Source organism: Erinaceus europaeus, chromosome 13, assembly GCF_950295315.1.
Source record: "Erinaceus europaeus chromosome 13, mEriEur2.1, whole genome shotgun sequence".
Classification (NCBI taxonomy): Eukaryota; Metazoa; Chordata; class Mammalia; order Eulipotyphla; family Erinaceidae; genus Erinaceus; species Erinaceus europaeus.
Genome location: NC_080174.1, coordinates 98,809,475 through 98,836,923, shown reverse-complemented (window position 1 = coordinate 98,836,923; position 27,449 = coordinate 98,809,475). Strand labels below are relative to the sequence as shown.

General features: G+C 58.7%; 1 protein-coding gene across 2 annotated transcripts in view; it reads right to left on the bottom strand.

The window, feature by feature from the left end:
- Window positions 1–27,401, bottom strand: part of CASZ1 (castor zinc finger 1) — a 137,526-nt gene extending 110,125 nt beyond the window's left edge. For both annotated transcript variants that reach the window (XM_060170913.1, XM_060170914.1), the window contains exon 1: window positions 27,384–27,401. In XM_060170913.1, the coding sequence (XP_060026896.1) occupies window positions 27,384–27,386 (3 nt within the window). In that variant the 5' untranslated portion in view covers window positions 27,387–27,401. The remainder of the gene's footprint in view (window positions 1–27,383) is intronic.
- Window positions 27,402–27,449: the final 48 nt, after the last annotated feature.

The following is a 27,449-nucleotide window of genomic DNA, read 5'->3' as shown; positions in this document are numbered from 1 at the left end:
TGATGCTGCCGGCATCAGGGGTCCCAGGTTCAATCCCTGGTACCATCATAAACCAGGACTCAGCAGTGGAGGGGGGAAGGCTGAAGGAGAGAAATAAGAGAGATGGAGAGATGAGAGAGATATTGAGAGAGAGATTAACAGAAAGACTGAGGGAGAGAACCGAGAGAGAGATTGAGAGAGATGGAGAGATAAGAGAGAGATGTTGAGAGAGAGATTAACAGAAAGACTGAGGGAGAGAACTAAGAGAGAGATGGAGAGATGGAGAGATAAGAGAGATTGAGAGATGAGAAAGATGTTGAGAGAGATTAAGAGAAAGACTGAGAGAACTAAGAGAGAGATAGAGAGAGGGAGAGATACGAGAGAGATGTTGAGAGAGATTAAGAGAAAGACTGAGGGAGAGATAAGAGAGATTGAAAGAGGGAGGAAGAGAGACTGAGAGAGAGGTTACGAGAAAGATGGGAGAGAGATTGAGAGAGAGGGAGAGATGTTGAAGTTTTTATTTGACGTTAATTTATTTAATTTTATTAGTGATTTACAAAGCTATGAGGTAACAGGGCTATAATTTCACACAGCTCCCACCCCCAGAGTTCTGTGTCCCCATTCCCCCCACTGGAAATGGCAGGCATTCTCCCAAGGTCACAGATGTGGGTTGACTATGATTCTAGGAATATATATATATTTGCCCTTTTTCCTTATGGTTCTGCGTGCTTTACTACTGTCTCCAGGGCTTCACAGATCTGCCTGGTGACTGCTGAGGGCACAATCTGGGGAGGGCAAGACGGCTCTGGTTAGTGCCTGGGTGTGCCCCCTCCCCGCTCACGCCCAGCTCCGGCCCAGCCCTCTTCATCCAGCTCCCGGCCCCCCGCACTGTGGCCAGGACCTTCAACTTGGTGCAACAAGCTGCCCCGACAGGGGAAAGGCACATCTGAGCTAAGGACAGCCCCCACCACCCAGCTGCCATCGCCCCTGGGGCAGGAGAGTCCCGCCTGCCAGCAGGGGCAGCCTGGGTAGCCAAGCTGGGGCCCTCTTGGGGAGCCCCGAGCTCCTGCCCCTGCCCTCCAGCCCGCTCCTGGATGCGTGTGCATACCCCTGCTTTGGCCCGGGAACTGTCAGGAGATCAACAAACAAAAGCTGCTTCTTGACAGGGAGTCATTTATATTTTAGCTTCGTTCCATTATCCTAACGAACCCTTCATCAGCGGATGCAATATTAACAACAGAGCATCAGCGCCCCACATCCGGGGGGACTTCATCAAGAAGGCAACCGCGGCCGCGCTCCCCAAGCCTTCCAGGGCGTGTGACGGTTATTTATTTATTTTTGTTACTTATTTATTTAATTTTTTGGAGTTCTTTCCACAGAGTGGCACAGCGTCTCCGATCTTTAATAAATAATTTGTAGGTCCTGAGCTGCAGAAGGCTTTTCTCCCTGCCACGAGAGCCTGAATCAGTCAAAATATTTACCAATATTTAAGTCCTTAGAATCAGGCGGGAAGGGGGGACCGGGCGCCTCTCCTCCAGCGACAGCCTGTAGGGGCCCATGGCTTGGCCCTCGACCTGGTGTCTATCCTAGCTCTTGGCCGTGCTGGCTGGACGCCTCCCAGGGTACATGCCCGCCTTGCTCCCCTGGGATGGCTGTGGGTGTCAGGAGGGCGTGGGAGTTCTGGCAGAGGGCTGAGGCCTCTGAAGGACTGTGCGTGATCCATCAATATGGGGACAGGGACACATGGAGCCAAAAGCTGGCCCACTGGGGTGACCCATTCTGGACTGCCCAGCAGGTGACTAGCTGCACTTCACTACAGTAAGTAAAACGATGAAGAAGAAGGTGGAGGAGAAGGAGGAGGAGGAGAAGGAGGAGAAGAAAGAGGAGGAGAAGGAGGAGAAGGAAGAGGAGAAGAAGGAGGAGGAGGAAGAGAAGGAGGAGGAGGAAGAGAAGGAGAAGAAAGAGAAGGAGAAGGAGGAGGAGGAGAAGGAGGAGAAGAAAGAGGAGGAGAAGGAGAAGGAGAAGGAGGAGGAGAAGGAGGAGGAGAAGGAGAAGGAGAAGGTGAAGGAGGAGGAGAAGGAGGAGGAGGAGGAGGAGGAGGAGAAGGAGGAGAAGAAAGAGGAGGAGAAGGAGGAGAAGGAGGAGGAGAAGGAGAAGGAGAAGGAGAAGGAGGAGAAGAAAGAGAAGGAGGAGGAGGAGAAGGAGAAGGAGGAGGAGGAAGAGGAGGAGGAGGAGAAGAAAGAGAAGGAGAAGGAGGAGGAGGAAGAGGAGGAGGAGGAGGAGAAGAAAGAGAAGGAGAAGGAGGAGGAGAAGAAAGAGGAGGAGAAGGAGGAGAAGAAAGAGGAGGAGGAGGAGGAGGAGGAGAAGGCGGGGCAATGGTGTGCCCTGTGGAGTGCACACATTAACAGGCATGAAGGCCTGGGTTTGAGATACACCAACCCCCTCACTTCCAACCTGCAGGGGAAGCTTCACAAGCAGTGAAGCAGGTCTGCAGGTGTCTCTCTGTCTCTCTCCCTGTCTACCCACCATCTTATCTGTCGATTAATATAATATAATATAATATAATATTATGTAATATTATGTAATATTATGTAATATTATATAATATTACATAATATTATATAATCTAACCCAAGTTGCAGATGCTGCCATGATGCCATCCTGACCTCCCTGGGCAGACGCCCTCACCCATGTGTCCTGGAGCCTCCCCTCCCCAGAGCCCTGCCCCACTAGGGACAGACAGACACAGGCTGGGGGTGTGGGTCCACCTGCCAACACCCATGTCCAGCAGAGAAGCAATGACAGAAGCCAGAACTCCCACCTTCTGCTCCCCATAGAGAATTTGGGTCCAGGCTCCCAGAGGGATAAAGAACAGGGAAGCTTCCAATGGAGGGGATGGGACAGGGAGCTCTGGTGGTGGAAACTGTGTGGGATTGTACCCCTGTGATCTCACAATCTTGTTCATCATTATAACATCACTAATGAAAGAAAAAAGAAGGGAGTCAGGCGGTGGCACAGTGGGCTAAACTCATGTGGCGCAAAGCGCAAGGACAGGCGTGAGGATCCGAGTTTAAGCCCCCCGGCTCCCCACCTGCAGGGGAGTCGCTTCACAGGTGGTGAAGCAGGTCTGCAGGTGTCTGTCTTTCTCTCCCCCTCTCTGTCTTCCCCTCCTCTCTCCATTTCTCTCTGTCCAATCCAAAAACAATGACAGCAACAACAATAGTAATAACTACAACAATAAAAAACAAGGGCAACAAAAGGGGAAATAAATAAATATAAAAAAGAAAAGATATGAGAGTTGGACAGTAGCACAGAGGGTTAAGCGCACGTGGCTCAAAGCACAAGGACCGGCCTAAGGATCCCAGTTTGAGCCCCCGGCTCCCCATCTGCAGGGGAGTCGCTTCACAGGCGGTGAAGCAGGTCTGCAGGTGTCTGTCTTTCTCTGCCTCTCTGTCTTCCCCTCCTCTCTCCGTTTCTCTCCGTCCTAGCCAACAATGACGACATCAATAATAACTACAACAATAAAACAACAAGGGCAACAAAAGGAAAGAAGTAAATAAATAAATATTAAAAAAAAAAAAAAAGAAAAAAGAAGGTGGAGGCGGAGGGGGCCGAGGAAGAAGGCAGCTGCAGCAGCAGCAGAGGGAGAGAGGGCTTCTCCTCAGGCAGCTCAGCTAGGCCTTAGCATGTCCTCTCCTGTGGTCCCGCCACCATCCTCCCATCTTCAAAGGGAGCTGAGGTGGCAAGTGCACAAGGCAGGACCTTCCCGTCCCACAGCCTCGGCACCTGAGGCCTGAGGGGCTGAAGCTCTTGTCCCCAGCGGCGCACAGCAGAGCGGCGTGGAGACCGGGCAGTGGCTCTGCTGTGGGCCTGGTGCCCCAGTTCTCGCCACCAGGCCCGGGTCCAGCCCAGCGGCTCTGCCTCCCAGAGGCTCCCGGCTGGGCCCACGAGGCCGGCGTGGCCACAGGGGCTGATGGGCGGACCGTGCTTTCACAGGGTTTTCCCAGCGGGGGCTGGACGTCTGCCCGGCCGGAATGTGCTCCCAGGATGTCAGTTCTAATCTCCCCGGCGCTCTGACAGAATTAAGCTGCTGTTTGTCCGACAACATCCCAAAGTTCCAGAAATCCAGGGCAGACTCTCTAATCAGGCTGCAGGACAAAGGTCTGGCCTGACCCTGTCACTTCCAGTTACTCCTCCTGTCTGTCTCCCAGCCGCGGCCTTTCGGCAGCCCCCTCCATCCTCTGCCCTGCCAGGGCCGCTAGTCCTGCCCACGCCCGGCTCCCCATTTCCCCTCTCCAGGCAGCTGGGCTAATCCTGCTGCTCACTGTCTGGGGGTGGGGAGACATTCCTCGCGGGGGGGGGGGGCTGCCTGGGGGGGCACAGGGCCTGCTGGGGCACAGGCTCAGCCCTCTCTGGTGGCTGCACCTGACCTCTGCGTGCCCGTTGCCCTGTCTCCCCTAAATGTGGGGTCCCCAAAGAGGGCATCCTCCCTCCCTCCATCTCCATTCTACTGGAAGGCTGGGCCCTAGGCCCTAGTCCATGTTTGGGGACTCGTGTGGGTACAGGGCACTGTGGTCAGCCCAGATGCAGGGACCCAAAGGAACACAGGTGAAGGGGGGCAGAATAGCCACTCCAAGATAGGCAGGGTGCTGGGGGGTCTCTGTCAGACTGGGAGTCATGGGGGTTCTCTGTCAGACTGGGAGTCATGGGGGTCTCTGTCAGACTGGGAGTCATGGGGAGTTCTCTCTCTGTCAGACTGGGAGCCATGGGGGTCTCTGTCAGACTGGGAGCCATGGGGGTCTCTGTCAGACTGGGAGTCATGGGGGGTCTCTGTCAGACTGGGAGTCATGGGGGGTTCTCTGTCAGACTGGGAGTCATGGGGGTCTCTGTCAGACTGGGAGCCATGGGGGTCTCTGTCAGACTGGGAGTCATGGGGGTCTGTGTCAGACTGGGAGTCATGGGGTGTCTCTGTCAGACTGGGAGCCATGAGGGGTCTCTGTCAGACTGGGAGTCATGGGGTGTCTCTGTCAGACTGGGAGTCATGGGGGTCTCTGTCAGACTGGGAGTCATGGGGGTCTCTGTCAGATTGGGAGTCATGGGGTGTCTCTGTCAGACTGGGAGCCATGAGGGGTCTCTGTCAGACTGGTAGCCATGGGGGTCTCTGTCAGACTGGGAGTCATGGGGTGTCTCTGTCAGACTGGGAGTCATGGGGGTCTCTGTCAGACTGGCAGTCATGGGGGTCTCTGTCAGACTGGGAGTCATGGGGGTCTCTGTCAGACTGGGGGTATTAGGGGGTCTCTGTCAGACTGGGAGCCATGGGGGTCTCTGTCAGACTGGGAGTCATGGGGTGTCTCTGTCAGACTGGGAGCCATGAGGGGTCTCTGTCAGACTGGGAGTCATGGGGGGTCTCTGTCAGACTGGGAGTCATGGGGGATCTCTGTCAGACTGGGAGTCATGGGGGTCTCTGTCAGACTGGGAGTCATGGGGTGTCTCTGTCAGACTGGGAGCCATGAGGGGTCTCTGTCAGACTGGGAGTCATGGGGGGTCTCTGTCAGACTGGGAGCCATGAGGGGTCTCTGTCAGACTGGGAGTCATGGGGGGTCTCTGTCAGACTGGGAGCCATGGGGGTCTCTGTCAGACTGGGAGTCATGGGGGTCTCTGTCAGACTGGGAGCCATGGGGGGTCTCTGTCAAACTGGGAGTCATGGGGGGTCTCTGTCAGACTGGGAGCCATGGGGGTCTCTTTCAGACTGGGAGTCATGGGGGGTCTCTGTCTGACTGGGAGCCATGGGGGTCTCTGTCAGACTGGGAGTCATGGGGGGTTCTCTGTCAGAATGGGAGTCATGGGGGTCTCTGTCAGACTGGGGACCATGGGGGGTCTCTGTCAGACTGGGAGCCATGAGGGGTCTCTGTCAGACTGGGAGCCATGGGGGTCTCTGTCAGACTGGGAGCCATGGGGGTCTCTGTCAGACTGGGAGCCATGGGGGTCTCTGTCAGACTGGGAGCCAAGGGGGTCTCTGTCAGACTGGGAGTCATGGGGGTCTCTGTCAGACTGGGAGTCATGGGGTGTCTCTGTCAGACTGGAAGCCATGAAGGGTCTCTGTCAGACTGGGAGTCATGGGGTGTCTCTGTCAGACTGGGAGTCATGGGGGTCTCTGTCAGACTGGGAGTCATGGGGGGTCTCTGTCTGACTGGGAGTCATGGGGGTCTCTGTCAGACTGGGGGCCATAGGGGGTCTCTGTCAGATTGGGAGCCATGGGGGTCTCTGTCAGACTGGGAGTCATGGGGTGTCTCTGTCAGACTGGGAGCCATGGGGGTCTCTGTCAGACTGGGAGTCATGGGGGTCTCTGTCAGACTGGGAGTCATGGGGTGTCTCTGTCAGACTGGGAGCCATGAGGGGTCTCTGTCAGACTGGGAGTCATGGGGTGTCTGTGTCAGACTGGGGGCCATGAGGGGTCTCTGTCAGACTGGGAGTCATGGGGGTCTCTGTCAGACTGGGCGTCATGGGGGGTCTTTGTCAGACTGGGAGTCATGGGGGTCTCTGTCAGAATGGGGGCCATGGGGGGTCTCTGTCAGACTGGGAGTCATGGGGGTCTCTGTCAGACTGGGGACCATGGGGGGTCTCTGTCAGACTGGGAGCCATGAGGGGTCTCTGTCAGACTGGGAGCCATGGGGGTCTCTGTCAGACTGGGAGCCATGGGGGTCTCTGTCAGACTGGGAGCCATGGGGGTCTCTGTCAGACTGGGAGCCAAGGGGGTCTCTGTCAGACTGGGAGTCATGGGGGTCTCTGTCAGACTGGGAGTCATGGGGTGTCTCTGTCAGACTGGAAGCCATGAAGGGTCTCTGTCAGACTGGGAGTCATGGGGTGTCTCTGTCAGACTGGGAGTCATGGGGGTCTCTGTCAGACTGGGAGTCATGGGGGGGTCTCTGTCTTACTGGGAGTCATGGGGGTCTCTGTCAGACTGGGGGCCATAGGGGGTCTCTGTCAGATTGGGAGCCATGGGGGTCTCTGTCAGACTGGGAGTGATGGGGTGTCTCTGTCAGACTGGGAGCCATGGGGGTCTCTGTCAGACTGGGAGTCATGGGGGTCTCTGTCAGACTGGGAGTCATGGGGTGTCTCTGTCAGACTGGGAGCCATGAGGGGTCTCTGTCAGACTGGGAGTCATGGGGTGTCTCTGTCAGACTGGGGGCCATGAGGGGTCTCTGTCAGACTGGGAGTCATGGGGGTCTCTGTCAGACTGGGCGTCATGGGGGGTCTCTGTCAGACTGGGAGTCATGGGGGTCTCTGTCAGAATGGGGGCCATGGGGGGTCTCTGTCAGACTGGGAGTCATGGGGGTCTCTGTCAGACTGGGAGTCATGGGGTGTCTCTGTCAGACTGGGAGCCATGAGGGGTCTCTGTCAGACTGGGAGTCATGGGGGGTCTCTGTCAGACTGGGAGTCATGGGGGGTCTCTGTCAGACTGGGAGTCATGGGGGTCTCTGTCAGACTGGGAGTCATGGGGGTCTCTGTCAGACTGGGAGTCATGGGGGTCTCTGTCAGACTGGGAGCCATGGGGGTCTCTGTCAGACTGGGAGTCATGGGGGGTCTCTGTCAGACTGGGAGCCATGGGGTGTCTCTGTCAGACTGGGAGCCATGAGGGGTCTATGTCAGACTGGGAGTCATGGGGGTCTCTGTCAGACTGGGAGTCATGGGGGGTCTCTGTCAGACTGGGAGTCATGAGGGGTCTCTGTCAGACTGGGAGTCATGGGGGTCTCTGTCAGACTGGGAGCCATGGGGTGTCTCTGTCAGACTGGGAGTCATGGGGGTCTCTGTCAGACTGGGAGCCATGGGGTGTCTCTGTCAGACTGGGAGCCATGAGGGGTCTCTGTCAGACTGGGAGTCATGGGAGTCTCTGTCAGACTGGGAGCCATGGGGGTCTCTGTCAGACTGGGAGTCATGGGGGTCTCTGTCAGACTGGGAGTCATGGTGGATCTCTGTCAGACTGGGAGTCATGGGGGTCTCTGTCAGACTGGGGGCCATGGGCGGTCTCTGTCAGACTGGGAGCCATGGGGGTCTCTGTCAGACTGGGAGTCATGGGGTGTCTCTGTCAGACTGGGAGCCATGAGGGGTCTCTGTCAGACTGGGAGTCATGGTGGGTCTCTGTCTGACTGGGAGTCATGGGGGTCTCTGTCAGACTGGGGGCCATGGGGTGTCTCTGTCAGACTGGGAGCCATGAGGGGTCTCTGTCAGACTGGGAGTCATGGGGGGTCTCTGTCAGACTGGGAGCCATGGGGGTCTCTGTCAGACTGGGAGTCATGGGGGTCTCTGTCAGACTGGGAGCCATGGGGGGTCTCTGTCAAACTGGGAGTCATGGGGGGTCTCTGTCAGACTGGGAGCCATGGGGGTCTCTTTCAGACTGGGAGTCATGGGGGGTCTCTGTCTGACTGGGAGCCATGGGGGTCTCTGTCAGACTGGGAGTCATGGGGTGTTCTCTGTCAGAATGGGAGTCATGGGGGTCTCTGTCAGACTGGGGACCATGGGGGGTCTCTGTCAGACTGGGAGCCATGAGGGGTCTCTGTCAGACTGGGAGCCATGGGGGTCTCTGTCAGACTGGGAGCCATGGGGGTCTCTGTCAGACTGGGAGCCATGGGGGTCTCTGTCAGACTGGGAGCCAAGGGGGTCTCTGTCAGACTGGGAGTCATGGGGGTCTCTGTCAGACTGGGAGTCATGGGGTGTCTCTGTCAGACTGGAAGCCATGAAGGGTCTCTGTCAGACTGGGAGTCATGGGGTGTCTCTGTCAGACTGGGAGTCATGGGGGTCTCTGTCAGACTGGGAGTCATGGGGGGTCTCTGTCTGACTGGGAGTCATGGGGGTCTCTGTCAGACTGGGGGCCATAGGGGGTCTCTGTCAGATTGGGAGCCATGGGGGTCTCTGTCAGACTGGGAGTCATGGGGTGTCTCTGTCAGACTGGGAGCCATGAGGGGTCTCTGTCAGACTGGGAGTCATGGGGGTCTCTGTCAGACTGGGAGTCATGGGGTGTCTCTGTCAGACTGGGAGCCATGAGGGGTCTCTGTCAGACTGGGAGTCATGGGGTGTCTGTGTCAGACTGGGGGCCATGAGGGGTCTCTGTCAGACTGGGAGTCATGGGGGTCTCTGTCAGACTGGGCGTCATGGGGGGTCTTTGTCAGACTGGGAGTCATGGGGGTCTCTGTCAGAATGGGGGCCATGGGGGGTCTCTGTCAGACTGGGAGTCATGGGGGTCTCTGTCAGACTGGGGACCATGGGGGGTCTCTGTCAGACTGGGAGCCATGAGGGGTCTCTGTCAGACTGGGAGCCATGGGGGTCTCTGTCAGACTGGGAGCCATGGGGGTCTCTGTCAGACTGGGAGCCATGGGGGTCTCTGTCAGACTGGGAGCCAAGGGGGTCTCTGTCAGACTGGGAGTCATGGGGGTCTCTGTCAGACTGGGAGTCATGGGGTGTCTCTGTCAGACTGGAAGCCATGAAGGGTCTCTGTCAGACTGGGAGTCATGGGGTGTCTCTGTCAGACTGGGAGTCATGGGGGTCTCTGTCAGACTGGGAGTCATGGGGGGTCTCTGTCTTACTGGGAGTCATGGGGGTCTCTGTCAGACTGGGGGCCATAGGGGGTCTCTGTCAGATTGGGAGCCATGGGGGTCTCTGTCAGACTGGGAGTGATGGGGTGTCTCTGTCAGACTGGGAGCCATGGGGGTCTCTGTCAGACTGGGAGTCATGGGGGTCTCTGTCAGACTGGGAGTCATGGGGGTCTCTGTCAGACTGGGAGTCATGGGGTGTCTCTGTCAGACTGGGAGCCTTGAGGGGTCTCTGTCAGACTGGGAGTCATGGTGGGTCTCTGTCTGACTGGGAGTCATGGGGGTCTCTGTCAGACTGGGGGCCATGGGGTGTCTCTGTCAGACTGGGAGCCATGGGGGTCTCTGTCAGACTGGGAGTCATGGGGTGTCTCTGTCAGACTGGGAGCCATGAGGGGTCTCTGTCAGACTGGGAGTCATGGTGGGTCTCTGTCTGACTGGGAGTCATGGGGGTCTCTGTCAGACTGGGGGCCATGGGCGGTCTCTGTCAGACTGGGAGCCATGGGGGTCTCTGTCAGACTGGGAGTCATGGGGTGTCTCTGTCAGACTGGGAGCCATGAGGGGTCTCTGTCAGACTGGGAGTCATGGGGGGTCTCTGTCAGACTGGGAGTCATGGGGGGGTCTCTGTCAGACTGGGAGTCATGGGGGTCTCTGTCAGACTGGGAGTCATGGGCTGTCTCTGTCAGACTGGGAGCCATGAGGGGTCTCTGTCAGACTGGGAGCCATGAGGGGTCTCTGTCAGACTGGGAGTCATGGGGGGTCTCTGTCAGACTGGGAGTCATGGGGGTCTCTGTCAGACTGGGAGTCATGGGGGTCTCTGTCAGACTGGGATTCATGGGGGGTCTCTGTCAGACTGGGAGTCATGGGGGGGTCTCTGTCAGACTGGGAGTCATGGGGGGTCTCTGTCTGACTGGGAGCCATGGGGGTCTCTGTCAGACTGGGAGTCATGGGGGTCTCTGTCAGACTGGGAGCCATGGGGGTCTCTGTCAGACTGGGAGTCATGGGGGGTCTCTGTCAGACTGGGAGCCATGGGTGTCTCTTTCATGCTGGGAGCCGTTGGGGTCTTGCCAGACTGGGCACTGGGGTCTCTGTCATGCTGGTAGCCGTGGGGGTCTTGCCAGACTGGGCACTTGAGGGCTCCGAAGCTGACAGCTAGACCAGAACTGTTCCCCCATACACACTGGGGAGCTGAGGCCTCACAGCTCACACCTCAGCCTCTGGGAGGGGGCTGCAGATCTGGACGGTGACCGCCTGGCTCTGTGGGGGTGGGGGCATGATGGGTTGCGGGCATGATGGGGTGGGGGCATGATGGGGTGGGGGCATGACTCCCGCCTGGTGTGCTTCCATCCAACGTTCCCTGTTGGGAAGGGACAGTGGCACACCCCGTGAATGGCCGTGACAAGCCACCATGCTCACGCACTGCGGTTCCCGCGCCTGGTCCCCACCTGCGGGGGGAAGCTTCATGAGTGAGGGAGCAGGTGTCGGACTTTCTCCTTCTCTCCCTCTTTCTCTCTGTCTCTATCATAAAAGTGAATAAATAGATAAATAAATGAATGAATGAATGTAGCAGCAAAGCCACGGGGAGCTGTGCATTCCCGGCATGGACCTGTGGGCTTAAAACAACAAGACGCAAACAAGAAGCAGGTCCCGGGGGAAGTGGACGCCCAAGAGGAGAGCCAGCGTTGCGGCAGCCTGTGCAGTGACGCTGAGCAGAGGACAGGCACTCTGGGCTCCCCGGAGCAGGCCCGCTGGGCAGGGGGCCGAGAGGCGGCTCAAGGAGGCAGAAAGCAGCGGGAGGGAAGCCGGGCCAGGGAGGGAGGTGACTGAACAGCAGACAGGCCCCAGTGTTCAGGTTCTGGTGGTTCTGGTGTTCAAACCAGCGCCGTAAAAAGGGGCAGAGGGGCACTCTGGCCGCTCTCACTCAGAAATCAATCAACAGGGCTGGGCGCAGCGCAGCTGGCTGAGGGCACACATCACCACGCACAAGGACCCGGGTTCAAGGCCCCCGGTCCCCACCAAGGGTGGTGAAACAGGGCTGCGGGTGTCTCTCTCTCCCTCTCTATCTCCCCCGTCCTCTTGATTTCTGGCTGTCTCTAAGCAATAAATAACAATAATTTAAAAATGAAAATAGACGACAGTTGGTGCTGTGACGTTCCGAGTCCTGCTCTTGCTGGCCTGACATTTTTTTTTTTTTTTTAGTAATGGCATCTTCTGCTCTTTGGGGAACTCCAGAGTGGCCAGGGTAGGGGCTCCCCAAGAGCTTCCCAGAATGGAAAGTTCTGGAATGCCACCAGAAAGCAGGGCCATGACATGGCCCCTCCCACTTTGTAACGGGGGTGGACAGAGGGTCTAACACCTACAGCCGCAAGCCTCCCCCACCCGGTCTATGGAGTGTGGACCCCCCAGGGCCCGAGCTGACCACCTCCCTGGCATCCCGCATTCTAGCAGACGTCTCCCCACCCGAGGCCGGCCCTGCCTCCCCCACTGCTGCACCTGGGGGTGTCCTGGGGGGCTTGGGAGGGCTGAACTGGGGGTGCTGAGGCAGGAAGCCACGCAGTCCAGAGGTGGACCGCCAGGGGTCAGGGCTCCCTCCCTCTCAGTCCTGACGCGCACGCAAGGTGGCCTGCCTACCTGTCAGCCCTTCTGGGAAGTCCCCGGGGTCTCCGCCTTGCTCACTCCCTTGCTCACTCCCCGGCTCAGCGCAGACCCAGACTACCAGCTCTGGCCCTCCACCTTGTCTGCCCTTTCCTGGGCTGTGCCTGCAGGGGGGGGTGGTGGTGGCAAGTTGTTGTTTTTTTCTTTTCTCTCTCTTTTTTTTTTTTTTTTTTTGCAATTTATCAGCAGATTGTGTGAAGCTGAGTGGTGTGGGCCTCACCCTGCTAAATAAAGCTTTGGTATTTCTGATAAAGCCATCAAATTCCTTATCACGCTGACACCAAGTACATTTAAAGAGACAGACACCCTGACCCTCCCACACACACACCCCAGCCCTGGCCGGCCGGCCCCTCCCTCCACCCAGTTCAGATTTCCAGCCACTCAGGCTCTTCTGACCAGACACAGCCACCTAGGGTGTAGGGGGTGGGGTGGCGGCCGGGGGCCAGCTGCCCAGGGACTGGGGCCCCCAAGGAGAGAAGGCTGTGCTTGGTGCCTCAGCTCGGGAGCCAGGGGAGCAGTGAGTGACACCTCCTGCAGGGTGTCCTCCCTGCACAGCAGCCCCTGTCAGAATCCCCCAGAAGAGCCCCGTGGGTGGGCGTGATGGGAGGCGAGGAGGGCGGCAGGGCTGCCACCCTGTGGTGCTGACTGCCAAGTGAGGCCCCAGAGCCAGTGGGCAGCAGTTAGGGCTCTGGCCTGGGTCAGCCTGGGCCTCTGCTGCTGGACGGAGCCGCCATCCGTCCACGCGGTTTCCCCCAAGGCCGAGAGCTCCCCTCGCCACACAGATGACAGGTGCCGGCGTCCTGGCGCCCGCCTCACCCCCCACCCCCACCCCCACACTGTTGGTTGAGGAGTCAAATTTATTATTTTTAATTATTTTGATTTATCCAAACAGCAACCACAGTCATATTAAACCAACTTGGCTTCGTGGCTGCTCACAGATCCAGCTGCCACAGGACTCCCCCGGACACCACCATCCCCCGCCTGACCACCTGCTCCCCAAGGAGGCCTCTTTGCCGGCACCCCAAATTCGAGGGTCACCAGCCCCCTCCACCCTCTGTCTTTCAGAAGCACGTGCCGCTGGCCGGTTGCGGGAACACTGCCAGGCGCCTTGCAAACAGCCGTCCACCCCTCGGCCCCCCTCACCCCTCCCGAGTCCCAACACCCCAGGCCACCCCCAGCATGCTCGGACACGCTGGGCTGGACCCTGGGTACAGCCGAGTCCACTCCCTCCCGGGACCCTGCCCACTGGGGGAATCACTGTGCCATTTTAAGGGAGGACACTGGGGCTCCGAGAGGAAATAGGCACATACTCAGGTGGTGGCTCTGTCAGACACACAAGACTCAGCTGGAAGGGGAGAGGCACACGCTCACACACACTAACACACACTCACACACACACTCACACACACACTCACACACACACTCACACACACACTCACACACACTCGCACACACTCACACACACACTCACACACACACTCACACACACTCACACACACACACACTCAAACACACACACACACACTCACAATCACACACACTCACACACACACACTCACACACACACACACTCACACACACACTTACACACTCACACACACACTTACACACTCACACACACACTCACACACTCACACATATACTCACACACACTCACACACACACTCACACACACACACTCACACACACACTAACACACACACTCACACACTCACACATATACTCACAAACACACACTCACACACACACACTCACACACACACACACTCACACACTCACACAGACTCACACACACTAACACACACACACTCACACACACACACTCACACAGACTCACACTCACACACACTCACACACTCCTGCCCACACAGACACACACGCACACTCACACTCACTCACTCACTCACACACACACACACTCACACACACTCTCACACACACACACACACACTCACACACACACTTACACACTCACACACACACTCACACACACACTCACACACTCACACATATACTCACACACACTCACACACACACTCACACACACACACACTCACACACACACTTACACACTCACACACACACTCACACACACTCACACACTCACACATATACTCACACACACTCACACACACACTCACACACAAACACTCACACACACACACTCACACACACACTAACACACACACTCACACACTCACACATATACTCACAAACACACACTCACACACACACACACACACACACTCACACACACACTAACACACAAACTCACACACTCACACACACTCACACACACACACACACACACTCACACACACACTAACACACAAACTCACACACTCACACAGACTCACACACACTAACACACACACACACTCACACACACACTCACACAGACTCACACACACACACACTCACAGACACACTCACACACACTCACACACTCCTGCCCACACAGACACACACGCACACTCACACTCACTCACTCACATTCACATACACACATACTCATGCCCACACAGACACACACACTACACACACACACACACACACTCACACACACTCACACACACACACACTCATACACACACACACACTCACACACACTCACACATTCATGACCACAGAGACACACTCACACTTATGCACACTCACACACTCACACGCACACACACACTCATGCCCACACACACACACTCACACACACATGCCCACAGAGACACACACACTCACACGCACACTCACTCACACTTATGCACACTCACTCACACTCACTCACGCCCACACTCGTTCACACACTCAACAGGTGGACAGATTCAGGAGTCTGGGGCAGGAGGGCATGGGGACACAGGTGGGCAGATTCAGGAGACTGGGGCAGGAGGACATGGGGACACAGGTGGGCAGATTCAGGAGACTGAGTCAGGAGGACATGGGGACACAGGTGGCAGATTCAGGAGACTGGGGCAGGAGGGCATGGGGGAGACAGGTGGGCAGATTCAGGAGACTGAGTCAGGAGGACATGGGGAGACAGGTGGGCAGATTCAGGAGACTGGGGCAGGAGGACATGGGGACACAGGTGGGCAGATTCAGGAGACTGGGGCAGGAGGACATAGGGACACAGGTGGGCAGATTCAGGAGACTGGGACAGGAGGACATGGGGACACAGGTGGGCAGATTCAGGAGACTGGGGCAGGAGGACATGGGGACACAGGTGGGCAGATTCAGGAGACTGGGGCAGGAGGACATGGGGACACAGGTGGGCAGATTCAGGAGACTGGGGCAGGAGGACATGGGGACACAGGTGGGCAGATTCAGGAGACTGGGGCAGGAGGACATGGGGACACAGGTGGCAGATTCAGGAGACTGGGGCAAGACATGGGGACACAGGTGGGCAGATTCAGGAGACTGGGGTAGGAGGACATGGGGACACAGGTGGGCAGATTCAGGAGACTGGGGCAGGAGGTCATGGGGACACAGGTGGGCAGATTCAGGAGACTGGGGCAGGAGGACATGGGGACACAGGTGGGCAGATTCAGGAGACTGGGGCAGGAGGGCATGGGGACACAGGTGGGCAGATTCAGGAGACAGGGGCAGGAGGACATGGGGACACAGGTGGGCAGATTCAGGAGACTGAGTCAGGAGGACATGGGGGACACAGGTGGGCAGATTCAGGAGACTGGGGCAGGAGGACATGGGGACACAGGTGGGCAGATTCAGGAGACTGGGGCAGGAGGACATGGGGACACAGGTGGCAGATTCAGGAGACTGGGGCAAGAGGGCATGGGGGAGACAGGTGGGCAGATTCAGGAGACTGAGTCAGGAGGACATGGGGAGACAGGTGGGCAGATTCAGGAGACTGGGGCAGGAGGACATGGGGACACAGGTGGGCAGATTCAGGAGACTGGGACAGGAGGACATGGGGACACAGGTGGGCAGATTCAGGAGACTGGGGCAGGAGGACATGGGGACACAGGTGGGCAGATTCAGGAGACTGGGGCAGGAGGACATGGGGACACAGGTGGGCAGATTCAGGAGACTGGGGCAGGAGGACATGGGGACACATGTGGGCAGATTCAGGAGACTGGGGCAGGAGGACATGGGGACACAGGTGGGCAGATTCAGGAGACTGAGTCAGGAGGACATGGAGGACACAGGTGGGCAAATTAAGGAGACTGGGGCAGGACATGGGGAGAAAGGTGGGCAGATTCTGGAGACTGGGGCAGGAGGACATGGGGACACAGGTGGGCAGATTCAGGAGACTGGGGCAGGACATGGGGATACAGGTGGGCAGATTCAGGAGACTGGGGCAGGAGGACATGGGGACACAGGTGGGCAGATTCAGGAGACTGGGCAGGAGGACATGGAAACATAGGTGGCAGATTCAGGAGACTGGGGCAGGACATAGGGGACACAGGTGGGCAGATTCAGGAGACTGGGGCAGGACATGGGGACATAGTTGGACAGATTCAGGAGTCTGGGGAAGGAGGACATGGAGACACAGGTGGGCAGATTCAGGAGACTGGGTAGGACATGGGGCACAGGTGGGCAGATTCAGGAGACTGGGGCAGGACATGGGGACACAGGTGGGCAGATTCAGGAGACTGAGTCAGGAGGACATGGGGACACAGGTGGGCAGATTCAGGAGACTGGGGCAGGACATGGGGACACAGGTGGACAGATTCAGGAGTCTGGGGCAGGAGGACATGGGGACACAGGTGGGCAGATTCAGGAGACTGGGGCAGGACATGGGGACACAGGTGGGCAGATTCAGGAGACTGGGGCAGGAGGACATGGGGACACAGGCGGGCAGATTCAGGAGACTGGGACAGGAGGACATGGGGACACAGGTGGGCAGATTCAGGAGACTGGGGCAGGAGGACATGGGGACACAGGTGGACAGATTCAGGAGACTGGGGCAGGAGGACATGGGGACACAGGTGGGCAGATTCAGGAGACTGGGGCAGGACATGGGGCACAGGTGGGCAGATTCAGGAGACTGGGGCAGGAGGACATGGGGACACAGGTGGGCAGATTCAGGAGACTGTGGCAGGAGGACATGGGGACATAGTTGGGCAGATTCAGGAGACTGGGACAGGAGGACATGGGGACACAGGTGGGCAGATTCAGGAGACTGGGGCAGGAGGACATGGGGACACAGGTGGCAGATTCAGGAGACTGGGGCAGGAGGACATGGGGACACAGGTGGGCAGATTCAGGAGACTGGGGCAGGAGGACATGGGGACACAGGTGGGCAGATTCAGGAGACTGGGGCAGGAGGACATGGGGACACAGGTGGGCAGATTCAGGAGACTGGGGCAGGAGGACATGAGGACACAGGTGGGCAGATTCAGGAGACTGGGGCAGGAGGACATGGGGACACAGGTGGGCAGATTCAGGAGACTGAGTCAGGAGGACATGGAGGACACAGGTGGGCAGATTAAGGAGACTGGGGCAGGACATGGGGACAAAGGTGGGCAGATTCTGGAGACTGGGGCAGGAGGACATGGGGACACAGGTGGGCAGATTCAGGAGACTGGGGCAGGACATGGGGACACAGGTGGGCAGATTCAGGAGACTGGGGCAGGAGGACATGGGGGACACAGGTGGGCAGATTCAGGAGACTGGGCAGGAGGACATGGAGACATAGGTGGCAGATTCAGGAGACTGGGGCAGGACATAGGAGACACAGGTGGGCAGATTCAGGAGACTGGGGCAGGACATGGGGACATAGTTGGACAGATTCAGGAGTCTGGGGCAGGAGGACATGGAGACACAGGTGGGCAGATTCAGGAGACTGGGGCAGGACATGGGGCACAGGTGGGCAGATTCAGGAGACTGGGGCAGGACATGGGGCACAGGTGGGCAGATTCAGGAGACTGGGGCAGGACATGGGGCACAGGTGGGCAGATTCAGGAGACTGGGGCAGGAAGACATGGGGACACAGGTGGGCAGATTCAGGAGACTGGGCAGGAGGACATGGAGACATAGGTGGCAGATTCAGGAGACTGGGGCAGGACATAGGAGACACAGGTGGGCAGATTCAGGAGACTGGGGCAGGACATGGGGACACAGGTGGGCAGATTCAGGAGACTGGGGCAGGAGGACATGGGGACACAGGTGGGCAGATTCAGGAGACTGGGGCAGGACATGGGGACATAGTTGGACAGATTCAGGAGTCTGGGGCAGGAGGACATGGAGACACAGGTGGGCAGATTCAGGAGACTGGGGCAGGACATGGGGACACAGGTGGGCAGATTCAGGAGACTGGGCCAGGAGGACGTGGGGACACAGGTGGGCAGATTCAGGAGTCTGGGGCAGGACATGCGGCACAGGTGGGCAGATTCAGGAGACTGGGGCAGGACATGGGGACACAGGTGGACAGATTCAGGAGTCTGGGGCAGGAGGACATGGGGACACAGGTGGCAGATTCAGGAGACTGGGGCAGGAGGACATGGGGACACAGGTGGGCAGATTCAGGAGACTGGGGCAGGAGGACATGGGGACACAGGTGGGCAGATTCAGGAGACTGGGGCAGGAGGTCATGGGGACACAGGTGGGCAGATTCAGGAGACTGGGGCAGGAGGACATGGGGACACAGGTGGGCAGATTCAGGAGACTGGGGCAGGAGGACATGGGGACACAGGTGGCAGATTCAGGAGACTGGGGCAAGACATGGGGACACAGGTGGGCAGATTCAGGAGACTGGGGTAGGAGGACATGGGGACACAGGTGGGCAGATTCAGGAGACTGGGGCAGGAGGTCATGGGGACACAGGTGGGCAGATTCAGGAGACTGGGGCAGGAGGACATGGGGACACAGGTGGGCAGATTCAGGAGACTGGGGCAGGAGGGCATGGGGACACAGGTGGGCAGATTCAGGAGACTGGGGCAGGAGGACATGGGGACACAGGTGGGCAGATTCAGGAGACTTAGTCAGGAGGACATGGGGGACACAGGTGGGCAGATTCAGGAGACTGGGGCAGGAGGACATGGGGACACAGGTGGGCAGATTCAGGAGACTGGGGCAGGAGGACATGGGGACACAGGTGGGCAGATTCAGGAGACTGGGGCAGGAGGACATGGGGACACAGGTGGCAGATTCAGGAGACTGGGGCAAGAGGGCATGGGGGAGACAGGTGGGCAGATTCAGGAGACTGAGTCAGGAGGACATGGGGAGACAGGTGGGCAGATTCAGGAGACTGGGGCCGGAGGACATGGGGACACAGGTGGGCAGATTCAGGAGACTGGGACAGGAGGACATGGGGACACAGGTGGGCAGATTCTGGAGACTGGGACAGGAGGACATGGGGACACAGGTGGGCAGATTCAGGAGACTGGGGCAGGAGGACATGGGGACACAGGTGTGCATATTCAGGAGACTGGGGCAGGAGGACATGGGGACACAGGTGGGCAGATTCAGGAGACTGGGGCAGGAGGACATGGGGACACATGTGGGCAGATTCAGGAGACTGGGGCAGGAGGACATGGGGACACAGGTGGGCAGATTCAGGAGACTGAGTCAGGAGGACATGGAGGACACAGGTGGGCAGATTAAGGAGACTGGGGCAGGACATGGGGACAAAGGTGGGCAGACTCTGGAGACTGGGGCAGGAGGACATGGGGACACAGGTGGGCAGATTCAGGAGACTGGGGCAGGACATGGGGACACAGGTGGGCAGATTCAGGAGACTGGGGCAGGAGGACATGGGGACACAGGTGGGCAGATTCAGGAGACTGGGCAGGAGGACATGGAAACATAGGTGGCAGATTCAGGAGACTGGGGCAGGACATAGGGGACACAGGTGGGCAGATTCAGGAGACTGGGGCAGGACATGGGGACATAGTTGGACAGATTCAGGAGTCTGGGGCAGGAGGACATGGAGACACAGGTGGGCAGATTCAGGAGACTGGGTAGGACATGGGGCACAGGTGGGCAGATTCAGGAGACTGGGGCAGGACATGGGGACACAGGTGGGCAGATTCAGGAGACTGGGGCAGGACATGGGGACACAGGTGGGCAGATTCAGGAGACTGGGGCAGGACATGGGGACACAGGTGGACAGATTCAGGAGTCTGGGGCAGGAGGACATGGGGACACAGGTGGCAGATTCAGGAGACTGGGGCAGGAGGACATGAGGACACAGGTGGGCAGATTCAGGAGACTGGGGCTGGACATGGGGACACAGGTGGGCAGATTCAGGAGACTGGGGCAGGAGGACATGGGGACACAGGTGGGCAGATTCAGGAGACTGGGACAGGAGGACATGGGGACACAGGTGGGCAGATTCAGGAGACTGGGGCAGGAGGACATGGGGACACAGGTGGACAGATTCAGGAGACTGGGGCAGGAGGACATGGGGACACAGGTGGGCAGATTCAGGAGACTGGGGCAGGACATGGGGCACAGGTGGGCAGATTCAGGAGACTGGGGCAGGAGGACATGGGGACACAGGTGGACAGATTCAGGAGACTGGGGCAGGAGGACATGGGGACACAGGTGGGCAGATTCAGGAGACTGGGGCAGGACATGGGGCACAGGTGGGCAGATTCAGGAGACTGGGGCAGGAGGACATGGGGACACAGGTGGGCAGATTCAGGAGACTGGGGCAGGAGGACATGGGGACATAGTTGGGCAGATTCAGGAGACTGGGACAGGAGGACATGGGGACACAGGTGGGCAGATTCAGGAGACTGGGGCAGGAGGACATGGGGACACAGGTGGCAGATTCAGGAGACTGGGGCAGGAGGACATGGGGACACAGGTGGGCAGATTCAGGAGACTGGGGCAGGAGGACATGGGGACACAGGTGGGCAGATTCAGGAGACTGGGGCAGGAGGACATGGGGACACAGGTGGGCAGATTCAGGAGACTGGGGCAGGAGGACATGAGGACACAGGTGGGCAGATTCAGGAGACTGGGGCAGGAGGACATGGGGACACAGGTGGGCAGATTCAGGAGACTGAGTCAGGAGGACATGGAGGACACAGGTGGGCAGATTAAGGAGACTGGGGCAGGACATGGGGACAAAGGTGGGCAGATTCTGGAGACTGGGGCAGGAGGACATGGGGACACAGGTGGGCAGATTCAGGAGACTGGGGCAGGACATGGGGACACAGGTGGGCAGATTCAGGAGACTGGGGCAGGAGGACATGGGGGACACAGGTGGGCAGATTCAGGAGACTGGGCAGGAGGACATGGAGACATAGGTGGCAGATTCAGGAGACTGGGGCAGGACATAGGAGACACAGGTGGGCAGATTCAGGAGACTGGGGCAGGACATGGGGACATAGTTGGACAGATTCAGGAGTCTGGGGCAGGAGGACATGGAGACACAGGTGGGCAGATTCAGGAGACTGGGGCAGGACATGGGGCACAGGTGGGCAGATTCAGGAGACTGGGGCAGGACATGGGGCACAGGTGGGCAGATTCAGGAGACTGGGGCAGGACATGGGGCACAGGTGGGCAGATTCAGGAGACTGGGGCAGGAAGACATGGGGACACAGGTGGGCAGATTCAGGAGACTGGGCAGGAGGACATGGAGACATAGGTGGCAGATTCAGGAGACTGGGGCAGGACATAGGAGACACAGGTGGGCAGATTCAGGAGACTGGGGCAGGACATGGGGACACAGGTGGGCAGATTCAGGAGACTGGGGCAGGAGGACATGGGGACACAGGTGGGCAGATTCAGGAGACTGGGGCAGGACTGGGGACATAGTTGGACAGATTCAGGAGTCTGGGGCAGGAGGACATGGAGACACAGGTGGGCAGATTCAGGAGACTGGGGCAGGACATGGGGACACAGGTGGGCAGATTCAGGAGACTGGGCCAGGAGGACATGGGTACACAGGTGGGCAGATTCAGGAGACTGGGGCAGGACATGCGGCACAGGTGGGCAGATTCAGGAGACTGGGGCAGGACATGGGGACACAGGTGGACAGATTCAGGAGTCTGGGGCAGGAGGACATGGGGACACAGGTGGCAGATTCAGGAGACTGGGGCAGGAGGACATGAGGACACAGGTGGGCAGATTCAGGAGACTGGGGCAGGAGGACATGGGGACACAGGTGGGCAGATTCAGGAGACTGGGGCAGGACATGCGGCACAGGTGGGCAGATTCAGGAGACTGGGGCAGGACATGGGGACACAGGTGGACAGATTCAGGAGTCTGGGGCAGGAGGACATGGGGACACAGGTGGCAGATTCAGGAGACTGGGGCAGGAGGACATGAGGACACAGGTGGGCAGATTCAGGAGACTGGGGCAAGACATGGGGACACAGGTGGGCAGATTCAGGAGACTGGGGCAGGAGGACATGGGGGACACAGGTGGGCCGATTCAGGAGACTGGGGCAGGAGGACATGGGGACACAGGTGGGCAGATTCAGGAGACTGGGGCAGGAGGACATGGGGACACAGGTGGGCAGATTCAGGAGACTGGGGCAGGAGGACATGGGGACACAGGTGGGCAGATACAGGAGACTGGGGCAAGAGGACATGGGGACACAGGTGGGCAGATTCTGGCGACTGTGGCAGGACATGGGGACACAGGTGGGCAGATTCTGGAGACTGGGGCAGGAGGACATGGGGGACACAGGTGGGCAGATTCAGGAGACTGGGGCAAGGAGTGGCCAGGGCCAGTTAGGGACAAGAAAGGAGACACATACACTTTGAGGACAGGGGGCTACTCTAAGGCCTGGAAGGACCCCTCTGAGGAGCTGAGGGCAGAGGTTGTCACGTGAACACGGGTGCGTGGTGAGAGGACAGCAGTACAGGGAGAGGGCATCCCCAAACCAGTCTTTTGACCTCACACACGACTATGTCACTGCCAGCAGACCAGAAGCCAAACTGCTGCTAAAAGCCAGGCATCATCCGGGTCCTGCAGTTTGCCTTCCTGGGCAGCTCTGGTCCAGCACTAGTTAGGCCTCCCTTCCTCCCTCTCTCCCTTCGTTCCTTCTTTCTTTCCTTCCTTCCTTCCTTCCTTCCTTCCTTCCTTCCTTCCTTTCTTCCTACCTTCCTTTCTCTGTCCCTCCCTCCTTCCCTTCCTTCTTTTTCTTCTTAAGTTTAAGACACTTTACTTTTTTACTAATGGCTGAGAGAGGAGAACGAGGAGGAGAGAGAGAACCAGAGCATCACTTTGGCACACTTGATGCCAAGAATCAAACTCGGGACCTCATGTCTGAGAGTCCAAGGCTTTGTCCACGGAGCTACCTCCAGAGCCACTCATCTTATTCTTCCTTGAGCTGAGCTCTCACGCACTCGCGAGTTCACCACACCCAGGCCAACATTTTCATTCGGAGAGACAGAGAGGGGGATAGTCTCTCCCTTCTCACACAGCCACGCCACACCCACGACACGGCAGGTCTGCTTGCTGGTCTCTCCGGCCCCAGTGAACACAGGGGCGCCTGTCACGGCCTCTCTGGGACTGAGTTCCCTCACCTGTTGACTGTGTGCCCTGGCAGGTTTCAGAAGACTGGGGAGACGGTGAGCCCCAAGCTCTGAGCAGAGTCGAGGCCGCAGTTAGCACCAGGGGCATCTCGCACCTCGCCAGGCAGCCCTGGGATTCGTGGCTCCTGGGCTTGGTGACTGGGGTGGGGCTGGGGAATCCGCCTTCTTCCGGCCCCTGGAGCTTGGTCCCTACCTAGCCGAGGCTCTGGGGGACCTGACCAGCAACCTGGCTCAAGCGGCCTAGAACTCGAGGCAGAAGCAGGAAACCAGGAGGCCTGGCGGCCACGGCTCCTTGCCTACCAAGCCTCCCGTCCCTCTGGCTCCCCGGGGCTTATGCCCTAATATGGGCCGTGCAGCTTTCTGGGTTATTTCGAGTGTGTGTGATAATGACTCCAGGCACTGCTTCTGCTGCCCCCAGAGAACTTTCCTTCTGGGGAAAGAGGATGGCTGGAGAAGGTGGAGAAGGGCACGGGAAGCCCAAGGTCAGAGAGCCGGCGGCAGAAAGGGGCCGTGAAGCAGGAGGGATAGGAGCCCGAGGGTGTGGGCTGACGCCGGGGCCGGGCTCCCAGACAGACGAAAAGCAGAGAGCTGGACAAAAGAAGGCAGATGCCAGACACAGGTGGGCGGCAGGCCCCTCCCCGCCAACTCGCCGTGCCCAGGCAGAGTGGTATCACGGGCAGGAACTGACGGCAGCCTGGCCCCTCACCCACACGTCCAGCAGGGAGCCCTTCGCTGCAAGGGCCGTGGCGACTCCTTGACACAGGGGCCCCTCGGCGAATTTACTGATTAAATATCTTCTGCCCGCGCTCAGCCGGATCCGGGCTGCACAGAGTTAATGCCAGACGGAGGGGCTGGATGGCTTTGCCTTCCTCTACCTCAATTTCTACTGCACCCATCACCTACCTCCCCCACCCCTGATCTTAGGGAGAAAAAAAACCCATCAAAATAACTATTTTATGTCTCCAAATATGCAGATCATTTTCTTTAATGAAAGATGCTTGACGTCTGCGATCCAATTAATATGCAAATGCAGGAGAGGATTTATTTGTGACATTCTGTCTGGGTGAGAGAAAACAAAAAAGGCCTGTTAACCAAAACACTAATTGCTGTGACTGATTGTCACATATCATCATTTTCAGGCCATCTTCTCCAGTCCCAGCTCTCAGGGAGCTGGGAACCAGGACTCGCTCCATGCCGGGGATCAAGGAGAAGCAGGGCAACCCGCGGTGCGGCCCCTCCCTGCTGGCGGGGCGGGGGTCCCCCGGGATACTGGCCCCCCGAGGGTCACCCCATGACCTTTGCCGGGATTTTGCCAGTGGCCGTCCTTCTCGCTCCGGCCGCTTGACTGCAGACCAGGAAGAGGAGGTTCGGGATGTCCTGGCTGGGACAGAAGGAGGCAGCTTGTCACCTCACCTCCACGCCAGCGGCTTCTCGGCCACCTGGTCCTGCCCGCTGGGAGGCGGAGGCCGGAAGTCGAGGCCGGCTCCTGAGAAGGGGGGTGCTCCTGGGGTCCTTGACGGTCACCCCAACTGGACCCTACACTCTCTTCTCTGGATTTTCCCAGTTTGCCTTTCCCTTCAAGGGCCTCAAGGCGCTTATGGAGAGAAGGCATCATGGTCTGGGAGGTGGTGCAGTGGATAAAGAAAGCATTGAATTTTCAAGTGTGAGGTCCCAAGTTCAGTCCCCAGCAGCACATGGACCAGAGTGATGTCTGGTTCTTTCTCTCTCCTCTCATCTTTATCATTAATAAATAAAATCTTGAGAGAGAGAGAGAGGACATCTAGGGAAACTGGGGCACACCCCCCCTCCTGAGGATGACACAGGGAGTCCGTGGACACACCTCAAGACCACAGGGCACTCTAGCAGCTGCCCGTCCTTAGCCCCGGTGCTCACGGCCACAAACTCAGCAGCCCTGGGCCGTTTCCCCCAGTGGGGCCGTGGGGCCTCCTTTCCCCTCAGGGACAGTAGGAGGGGCACGAGTGTTGACAGGCAGATTGAGTGCCAAAGGCCAAAAGGAGAATGGAAAGTTGCTTTGGCCCAAGGTCTGGGTGAAGGCCAGGAGGCCACTGGTCACCACACCATTCTAAGCTCAAGGCCAAGGGGCAGCAGTGACTGACTAGGAAGCTTCCTCTCCCACCCAGGGCCGGGGGACACGGTGAAGCCTGAAGTCACAGACTGGGAGCCCTGGTAACGCCAACACCCCAGGCACCAGGGTCTCTTCCCTCCTTGTCCTATCCCCAGAACACCCCCAAGACGCTCAAAACTGAGGGAGCTTGAGAAGCCTGGGTGGCAACAGGGTTCCTGAGCCTCTCTTTGGGGACCCGGAGCCCCTTGGGCATGTTCTCAGAGATGCCCAGAATGCCAATGGTAAGGGGGCGCTGCAGCTGTCCCTCCAGTGGGCACCAGCGGACATCACCCAAGGCTCCCTGGCTGTCTCGGGGAGAGCCTGGTGACACCTTCCACCCTTGGCCTGGCCACCTCCCTCCAGCAACCCCACCACCGGACTACAGGAAGAGCTGGCGTCAGGGCAGCGTGGGGCAGACAGTCTCCCCCCCAAAGGCCTGCCCCCGCACCCCGGGAACAGGCTTGACAGGATGCCGTGCGGGGGAAGCTTGGAAACCTTCCGGGAAGAGCAGGGCCCTGGCACGGGGCCCGCGGGGAAGGAGGTGAGTTGGGTCTGCAGCTCACCTGACTGGCGCCCACGGCAGCCCAGCACCAATGGGGTGTGCGTGGGCGCAGACAGGAGGAGCGTCATGGCGCCAGGGGCCCACGGAGGAAGGGCGGTGCCTGGGGCGTGGTGGCAGGTGGGCCGGTCAGCTGAACAGGCGGCAGCGGGGGGGGGGGGTGGGGGAGCCCAGGTGCGAGGGGCCCACCTGCGGGGGGGGGGGGGCTGTGTCCTTGTCCGACTGGCGCTGTTTTCCCTGGCCCAGGAGCACCCAGTCTCCAGGCTCTGCTTCCCACCATTGGCCTGACACTGCAGGGGGGAGCTGAAGGCCTTCATCCTAGTGGGTGTCCACTCTGAGGTATAGCCCACTAGGTCCCAGGACTCAGGGAACGAGACTGTGGTCTCCCTGGGCTGCGATTAGAGCCCCTTTCAAACGAACCCATCTGTACACTGAAACCTCACCTACAACAAAGGAGTGTTTGTGGCCGAGAGCCGTCTACACAGCCAGGCGCCCGGCCCCCACACCCCACATACGCCCTGAGGCCTTGCCCTCTCCGCCCCAGTCACAGAGGGTGTCGGAGCAAGACTGGGCAGAGCTCTGCCAGCCTCCCACACTGGACAGAAGAGCCCCGAGCTCTGCTGGTGCCCTGGTCACATCTTAGAGGGAGGCCCAGACCGCCGGCACCAAAGAGGAAGCCTCCCTCGCCAGCCTCCCATCTCCCCCTGGGTACTGGGTTTCCCAGAACCAGGTGTCAAGACAGTGTCCAACTGTCCACAGGTTGCCCAGTGGTGGCATCTCCCCCAGTGTCTCTCCTGCCACCTGGCTACTTCCACAGTCGGCTTTCCTCAGGCCATCTCACGTGACCGCCCCAAGTCGGCGCTTCTGCCTCGGTCTCAGCATTCCAGTTCCCAAAGGAGTCCTTCTTCCCCTGGGTGGTGGGACTCTTCCCAGTCCTCTGTCAACCTCAAGGTCACACCTGAGCCTTGAGTCTGTCCCCGTCTCCCAGAGCACGTGGAGAGTCTGGCTCATCCCCAGGACCTGGCGTCCTCACCATGGGACACTTCTAGGACAGGTAACACATCCTTAGCCTCCTCCCTCGTCTCTGCTGGCGGGGTTC